The sequence below is a fragment of the Arachis hypogaea genome, chromosome 16 (genome assembly GCF_003086295.3).
Source record: "Arachis hypogaea cultivar Tifrunner chromosome 16, arahy.Tifrunner.gnm2.J5K5, whole genome shotgun sequence".
Lineage (NCBI taxonomy): Eukaryota > Viridiplantae > Streptophyta > Magnoliopsida > Fabales > Fabaceae > Arachis > Arachis hypogaea.
Genome location: NC_092051.1, coordinates 23,753,266 through 23,762,334, shown reverse-complemented (window position 1 = coordinate 23,762,334; position 9,069 = coordinate 23,753,266). Strand labels below are relative to the sequence as shown.

Sequence of the window (9,069 nt, the reverse complement as noted above, 5' to 3'; positions counted from 1 at the left end):
TGGAGTGGCCCAACGGCCTGGAGAGCTGACCAGGAAATACCTAGATCGATTCAACGATGAATGCCTGGAAATAGACGGGCTGACGGACTCGGTTGCAAGCTTGTGCCTAACAAACGGGCTCCTGAATGAGGATTTCAGAAAGCACCTCACCACGAAGCCGGTGTGGACCATGCAGGAGATCCAATGTATAGCCAAGGAGTACATCAACGACGAAGAAGTTAGCCAAGTCGTGGCCGCCAACAAACGGAAGCCCTCTTACAATCAAGACCGGCACCGCAGGAGCAGAGAAGATCAAAAGGAACACGCCAGGGACGGCGGTCCGAGCAAGGCACCCAGACCGTTTCCTCGTGTCGGGAAGTTCACCAATTACACTCCCCTCACCGCATCAATCATGGAAGTTTATCAACAAATCGCCAAAAAGGGGATCTTGTCGAAGCCCCGACCACTAAAGGAACGAACAGGGGGAAACCGAAGCCTCTACGGTGACTATCACAAGGGCTACGGGCACAAGACACAGGACTGCTTCGACCTGAAGGACGCATTAGAACAAGCGATCAGGGATGGAAAGCTAGCTGAATTCTCCCATCTCATTAGAGAGCCGAGACGACGGAATCGCGACCAGGACGGCGAAGACAGGACACGGGCAGCAAAGCGACGCCAAGAACCGGAGGACGACGACCGAGGCCTCACGATAGTGAACGTGGTAACAGCTAGGAATGCAGCACCTAGGTCAAGGTCGGCACATAGGAAAGACGCCAAAGTTCTGGCGGTCTTCTCGTCCTATGCACGAAGCACGAGGAAGCACCCGTCCATTTCATTCGGCCCGGAGGATTAATGGTTCGAAGAAATCAGAGAAAGCCCTCCCATGGTCATAACGGCCAGAGTAGGAACTGGTCTCGTCAAGCGAATCCTTGTAGATACGGGGGCAGACTCGAACATCATATTCCGCAACGTGTTCGACGCTTTAGGCCTAAGGGACGCCGACCTACAGACTCACCAGCACGGCGTCGTAGGGCTCGGCAACCATTTCATCAAGCCGGATGGCCTGATCACCCTGCCGATCTCATTGGGACAGGGCCAGGGGAGAAGAACGATAATGGCAGAGTTCGTGATCCTACGAGACTCCACCGCCTACAACATCATCCTGGGGAGAAAGACCATCAACGACCTAGAAGGAGTCATCAGCACAAGGATGTTGGTAATGAAGTTCATAACAGAAGAGGGGTCAGTAGGATCTGTGAGGGGAGACCTGGAAACGGCAGTCGCTTGCGACAATGCCAATCTCTCATTAAGAAAGAAATCCAGGGAAGCGTCGGGGGTATTTCTCGCCGACTTGGATGCCAGAATTGACGACAAACCCAGGCCCGAACCAGAGGGGGACTTGGAAAAGTTTAGGGTCGGGAACACGGAGGAAAAGTTCACGTTCGTAAATAGGAACCTCCCCCATGAATTAAAAGAGCCCTTGATGGAAATGATTAGAGCCAATGGCGATTTGTTTGCCTGGACACCTGCCGATATCTCGGGGATAGATCCCGGACTCATGTCACACCGCCTAGCCATCGGGCCGGAAGCCAAACTAGTGGCTCAAAAGAGAAGAAATATGTCCCAAGAAAGGACAGAGGAAGTGGCCAGACAAACGGCCAGCCTCCTCGAAGAAGGGTTTATCCGGGAACTGGACTACTCTACCTGGCTGTCAAATGTGGTCCTGGTAAAAAAGCACAATGGGAGGTGGAGGATGTGTGTAGACTACTCTGATCTCAACAAGGCATGTCCCAAGGACTGCTATCCCCTCCCCAACATTGATGCACTCGTTGACGCGGCCGCGGGGTACCGGTATCTGAGCTTCATGGATGCCTACTCTGGCTATAACCAGATACCGATGCACCGGCCGGATGAGGATAAAACGGCGTTCATAACGCCAGGAGGGACCTACTGCTACAAAGTGATGCCCTTCGGCCTGAAAAACGCGGGGGCGACATACCAGAGGCTGATGAACAAAATATTCAGCGGTCTTATCGGCAAAATGGTGGCAGTCTACGTGGACGATATCCTTGCAAAAACCACCCGACCCGAAGACTTCCTAAGTGACTTGGAAAATGTGTTCACATCCCTCCGACAACACGGCATGAGGCTCAACCCGCTTAAGTGTGCCTTTGCCATGGAGGCCGGAAAGTTCCTGGGGTTCATGATAACCCAAAGGGGAGTGGAAGCCAACCCCGAAAAGTGCCAAGCGATACTCCAGATGAGAAGTCCGGGTTGCATCAAAGACATTCAGCGGCTGGCGGGAAGGCTCACCGCGTAGTCCCGATTCCTCGGTGCATCGGCAGCAAAGGCCTTACCCTTCTTCAACCTAATGAAGAAGGGAATAACGCTTGAATGGACTCCTGCGTGCGAAGAGGCATTCAACCACTTCAAAGAAATCCTAGCAGCACCCCCTGTACTCGGGAAGCCCAAAGCCGGAGAACCACTCTACCTATACCTAGCCATAACAGAAGCAGCGCTTGCAGCGGTGCTGGTGCGAGAAGAAGGAAAGGCCCAGCAACCGATCTACTTCTTGAGTAGAGCACTGCAAGGGGCAGAACTTAGGTACAGCAAACTGGAGAAACTGGCACTAGCGCTCTTGACCTCTTCCCGCAGGCTACGACAATACTTCTAGGGTCATCAGGTGGTCGTAAGAACGGACAAGGGGATCCGTCAGGTGATCCAAAAACCTGATTTGGCAGGGAGGATGATGACATGGGCCATCGAGCTATCCCTATATGATCTGAGCTATGAACCCCGACACGCGATTAAGGCTCAAGCAATGGTGGACTTCCTAGTGGAAGTAACCGGAACCGAGGACACGGGCACACGGTGGAGGCTCCATGTAGACGGAGCTTCCAACCAGACGTCCGGAGGTGCCGGGATCATCCTAGAAAGCCCGGCCGGAGTTATTTACAAACAATCGGTTAAGTTCGACTTTCCCGTATCGAACAACCAAGCAGAATACGAAGCCCTTCTGGGGGGCTTGGTTCTAGCTCGGGAAGTCGGGGCCACGAGGTTGGAAATATGCAGCGACTCGCAGGTCGTCACCGCGCAAGTAAATGGAAGCTACCAAGCCAGAGACTCGCTGCTGCAAAAATACCTGGAAAGGGTCAAAGAGCTGGGCAAACAATTTGAGGAGGTCACGGTCCAACACGTCCCAAGGAAAAGGAACACACGAGCAGACCTCCTATCCAAGCTGGCAAGCACGAAACCTGGAACCGGCAACCGCTCCCTCATTCAAGGCATCACGAAAGAGCCTGCAGTCGCTCTACACCTGACCAAGACGAGCCCCTCCTGGATGGACCCCATCACTGATTTCTTGAAAAACGGCAAACTCCCTAGGGATGGGAAGGAAGCCAAAGCGTTGAGAAGGGAGGCTGCCAAGTACACGGTCATACAGGACCAACTATTCAAAAAGGGACTCAGCCAACCTTTACTGAAGTGCCTACACCCCGACCAGACGGACTACGTGCTCAGAGAAGTCCATGAGGGATGCTATGGCCACCATATCGGGGGCAAGGCCCTAGCAAGGAAGCTCATCCGAGCTGGATATTACTGGCCGTCAATGATGAATGACTCCAGAGAATTCGTGAAAAAATGCACCAAGTGTCAACAGAACGCCAACTTCCACAGGGCGCCAGCTTCTGAGCTAAGCCTGCTGACGTCCTCCCGACCTTTCGCACAATGGGGAGTCGACCTCTTGGGGCCCTTCCCGGTTGGCCCAGGACAAGTCAAGTACCTCATAGTTGCCGTCGACTACTACACCAAATGAATAGAGGCTGAATCGCTGGCCAGCATATCCTCATCCAATTATAGAAAGTTCATGTGGAGGCAAGTGATAACTCGGTTCGGCATCCCAGAAATCGTCATTTCGGATAATGGGACACAGTTCACCGACAAGAAATTTGCAGAGTTTCTCACCAACCTGGGGATAAAACAGAAATTCTCCTCGGTTGAACATCCTCAGACAAATGGACAAGTGGAGTCCACAAATAAAGTCATCTTGCAAGGCCTCAAGAAGCGCTTGGATAGCAAAAAAGGCGCATGGGCCGACGAGCTCGCCTCGGTCCTCTGGTCCTACCGAACAACCGAGCAAAGCTCCACAGGGGAAACCCCCTTTCGCCTAACATACGGGGTTGACGCGGTAATACCTGTGGAGATTGGCGAACCGAGCCTGCAACTACTTCTGGCGGGAGTAGAAGAAGCGGTGGAGAAAGACCTGGTGGACGAGGCCAGAGAGATGGCCCACTTGTTGGAGGTAGCACTGAAACAAAGAATAGCCCTACGATACAATACCAAGGTCCTCAGAAGGGAGTTTGAGGAGAGAGACCTCGTCCTGCGACGAAACGACGTCGGGCCACCAACCCCAGGAGAAGGAAAGCTGGCGGCAAACTGGGAAGGTCCCTACAGAATCAAAGAAGTGCTTGGCAAAAGCGCCTACAAACTGGAGAGACTCGACGGCAAAAAAATCCCGAGAACATGGAATGCAGGTAACCTGAGGAGATTCTATTCGTAGCTTGGGTACACCGGTTAAGCGGCCTGACGATCTAGATAACCTTTTAATTTCCAGTGATTTACTTTTATTAAGCACCTACTATGTTTATAAACCTGTTTAGCTGACGATTAATGTTTACTTGTCTAAATTCTCCCATCTACCATTCCCCAATATGTATCCCACGCCATCGCGTTCTTCAACGGAAACCTGGGATTGATCACCCCGGGAGCCAATCGAATCATAGCCATAACAAACGGCCGCGATAATAAGACCAAAACGGTTTTAACCAAGTTACCAACATAAACGGCAAGACGGACACAAGCAATAAGTCCACACCGAAAAAACGGTAACAAAACAAAAGTACTACTAAACAGGATAAGGGCGATAATTATAAGCCGACCAGGCGACCACTTAAGTATAACAAAAGAAAACGGTCTCAACAAGTGTTCTACAAATCCACATAAAAGCAAGTTACAAGAGTTCACTTTCGGGGCATGTCAACAATCTTGCCATCCTGAATTGTTTTGAAGACCCCAATAGCCAAACGTGTCGAAGTCTGGGACCACGATCTTCACCTGGGCTTTGAGAGCCTCTTCGATCATAAAGATCGCATTCTTTCCCTACTCCCTGACCGCCCTATGTTTCCTTTTCAGCTCTTCGACCTCATCTCGCGCAGCCTCAGCCGACGAGATGGCCGCGTCACGCTCCTTCTCCATAGCGACCACCCGACCTTGCGCGGCGTTAAGCTGGCTCTCTAGAGTCATCTCCCTCTCGGTTAAACGGGAGACGGTGGCATCGGAGACTTTCATTTTTTCCTTAAAAGACGCAGCCTTCTCCTCAGCATCCTTGCGCCCCTTCTCGGCGGCAGACAGTTGTTCTTGAAGCGTTTCAACCTGGGCCTTGAATTCGTTGTTGGCCTGGGCAGCAGTATCGAGCTTCCTTCGCAACGCCTGCATGCCCGACAACTCAAACTCGGCCTTCCGAGCTATCACCGCTCCGCGGAGAAGAGTGCGGTACATCCACCTCGCCTACCCCGCAAGTTCAGTACTGAGAAAGTGATCCTCCGTACCGGGAATCAGCTGATTGTCAATAAAGGCCCCAGCGTCGAAATTTCTCTCCATAACAGTGAGAGTTCCTTCCGGGCTGGAGGATGCCCTTTGCCTCTTAGGGGGTAGGGACGAGCTTCAGATCATCATATTCCCGAAGGGTAGAGGATGACTGCCCAATGCCGGCCGTCTCCTCGTGAATAGGGGAAGACTGCATCCCGGCAAAATTCTTGTCGGAAATCTCGGTGTCCTGAGGCGAAGGTACATCTTGATCCTTCTTCCCCTCGGTAGGGTCTTCCGGCTTCCCGGCAACCTTCTCGTCGGCCTTCTCCTCGTCGCTATCCTCCAAGAAGGTCTTGACCAAACTTTTGAGCCCGGTTACCGAAGCAGACATCTCCACTACAACAGAAAAACAAACACGTCAGTCGTGAAGTCGGCGATAACAAATTAAAAGATAAACAACACAAAGGTAAGACAAAACAGCTCACAAATATAATTCCTGGCGACCTCCCGTTCACCCATAAGGAGGTGGGGGTTTACGGTTCTTTCCAAAGACCGCCCACAACACTTCAGCAATTCACTTATTTACGGCAGACATCCCCTTATAGGTCACCTTAATGAATGTGTTGGACCCCGCCCCGAAGCTCCAATACGTCGGGATGAGGCGTTCCCCCTCCAACGACAACCAAAAGGGATGGCGACCTTTGACGGGACGAACCTTGAAATACTTGTCCTTAAACCCATGATAAGAGTCCTCGAACAAGCCAAATATCCTCCGACCCTGAGCAGATCGGAAAGATAAGAACCCTTTCCTCGCTTTCCCCTCCTTGGAAGGGTTGGTAAGGTTGAAGAAAAAGAGAAAGACGTCCACAGACACCAGCAGCTCGAGATATTCACACACCATCTCGAAACAGCGGATAGAAGCCCAACTATTTGGATGAAGCTGCGACGGCAACACGGAAATCCGATTAAGAAGCGCCATCTGGAAGTCGGAGAACGGTATGCGAACGCCCACCTGGGTGAACATGGCTTTGTAAAACCAAATCCAGTCGGCAACCCGGGGGGAGTGGAAATTGATCTCATACAGCCGTTCGTTGGGGGCAGGAACGAAGACGTCATAATTAGCCTCCTCGTCTGTCCCCCCACAGAGATACTCGGCTTGCCGGAACTCCGTCAACTCTTCCTCGTTCATCTGATTTGGCGAGTCCTCACATCCTTAGTCACCCAGGCGTAGGGATCGTAATTCGCAGCCGAAGGAGAAGCCCGGAAAATGATGCGAGGCATACCTACAGTGGGGGTACCACTCCGTTAGTCTATGAGGTCGGGAGTCCAAAAAAAGCCCAGAAACTATATTCATCCTATTCAGCAGTTAAGATCAAGCATGGCTAAAAGTCACCCATCACGCAAGCTACCTAAAAACCTACCCTAGAATGGTACCCCTCCCCTAACGCATCTACTTGACACTAATGAGCCATCCACCAACAAGAATCAGGTAAAATAGCAAGAATACGGAGCAAATGCAAGCAACAAACATACAACGATGAAGCAGAAAAGAGAAAGGATCAAGGATTACCTGAATTGGTTGCGAAAACTGAAAGGAAGAAGGAAAGATGCACGAGGATGCTAGGATGACGCTCTGAGATTTTTTGAGTAAAAAAGAGGGAGATAGCAGGGAGATAGTAGGAGCAAGAGTGAAAAGAGAAAAATCAAAGCAAAACTGTTTAAAACTGCCACCCAGGAAGCGCGAAAGACCTGGGGGCGAAATAGTCTTTGCACACAGGGTTTTCCAGCCCATTATGAGCATTAAATACCCCGCGCGAAGAACGAGGCGACAAGCGGTCGTTCCAACAACGAACAGACACGCGCGCAAGAGGCACGTCCTCCCCACGGACGGCCGACCTGGCGACAACGCACGAAAGGAGAGATGACACGCCATCAACGATCCTCACGGTCGTTACCGCCGCGTCGGGGGCACTGTTACGGCCTGGCCCAAACTGCTAGCGGGCCGGCCCGACCCGAGTACCATCCGACCCGGACGGTCGGGTAGGAGATGCTCTGTCGCCGACCCGAACACGCGTCCCTGACAGCTACGCTACAGCTGTGAGGAGAGAGCATCAGGGAAGGTGGGCCTGTCCTTGATGGGCCCACCTCTGACATGGTATATATAGGGAAGGTCCTGCCCTTCCCCCAAGGTACGTGACATACCACTTAATTTCTACTCGCCTGCATACTTCACTGACTTGAACGTCGGAGTGTCTTTGCAGGTGACACCCCCTACTACATTCGAAGAACTCGAGACCTCGCCTACCCTCAGCCCGAAGACGTGCGACCAGACGACTTTCCCCTCTTCGATCAGGATATCAACCCAGCCCGTCCGGTATCCGACCTACCGAACAGGTATATTGAAAAAAAACATTTTCTTATACAAAGTATTTTTAAATTTAAATTTTAAAGTACAAAAATGGTATAGACGGATCCTATTTCATACTAATATATATTAAAGTTTTAGTTCTTTTAAAAGAATAAAGAACAAGTTTTAGATCTTTTAATCATAAAAATTCAAATATGATAGACTATATCCTTCTTAAAAGTTTAAATTTTAAATAAGAAATTAAAACATATCTATGAAATACGAATATTTTACTAAGTTGTTATGTTTGTGTGTCGGATATATTTTCGATACGATATTTATTGATATTCGTCCGATACGTATGTCTGCTGTGTCCAATTGTGTCTTAATAAAAAATAAAAAAAAAAATTTCTCCGAACATGTTTGGACATATTTAAATACCATCATGTGTCAACGTGTTCAATCTTATTCTTAATATATATTCTTAAAATAAATTTAGAAATAATATATATTATTATTTATTAAAACAAAAATATGTTAAATATTTTATATAATTAAAATAAAACAATAAAAATAATTAAAAAATTAATTTATATTTTAATATTAATAAAATATCAAAATATTATTACAATTTATTTAAAAAATATTTTATATTTTATATATATAAATATTTCTATATTTTATAAAATTTTAAAATTCGTGTATTAACATATTTTATATCGAATCGTGTCCCGTATTTTTGTTAATATCTATACATCATATCATAACAAAATACAAATATATTTGTTTGGATTTGACTTGATGGCTTGAGTATAATTTTTCATTTTCCAAGAATGCATTGTGCTTAATTAAATACGCATTAGATAAGTGATATGATCGAATCTTGATCCAGACACAAACAATTTAAGGAATAGTATCATACAGACATAGTACTTCACCAGTTGTATGTCCAAATATCTAGTTATCAAAACAATTACTTTCGATTATTAAATCCAAGATATAATTTGTCCGTTCTTTTTGGCAGTTCAAGCACTAGCAGTTATGACAAGCATAATAATTCAATAAAGATATGTATGTAGAGCCGAAAAGTAATACTAATCTTTTCTCAATCAGTATCAACGCATTTCTTAAAATTATTTTATTTATTTTAAATT

The 9,069-nt window shown here is 48.3% G+C and overlaps 1 protein-coding gene across 1 annotated transcript; it reads left to right on the top strand.

The window, feature by feature from the left end:
- The first annotated feature begins 2,731 nt into the window (after positions 1-2,731).
- Positions 2,732-4,736, top strand: LOC112756870 (uncharacterized). The gene is made up of 3 exons (XM_025805481.1): positions 2,732-3,759; positions 3,841-4,411; positions 4,641-4,736. Exons 1-3 carry the CDS (start codon positions 2,732-2,734, stop codon positions 4,734-4,736), a joined length of 1,695 nt encoding a protein of 564 aa, XP_025661266.1.
- The last annotated feature ends 4,333 nt before the right edge of the window (positions 4,737-9,069 follow it).

What these genes read in the sequence shown, in the direction of transcription:
- LOC112756870 (XM_025805481.1), top strand. Translation starts at nt 2,732, where the DNA reads ATGACATGGGCCATCGAGCTATCCCTATATGATCTGAGCTATGAACCC. An exon ending in GTTGGCCCAGGACAAGTCAA is followed by an intron (nt 3,760 to 3,840) that starts GTACCTCATAGT and finishes ATCCAATTATAG; the next exon opens with AAAGTTCATGTGGAGGCAAG. An exon ending in CAGGAGAAGGAAAGCTGGCG is followed by an intron (nt 4,412 to 4,640) that starts GCAAACTGGGAA and finishes AAACCTGTTTAG; the next exon opens with CTGACGATTAATGTTTACTT.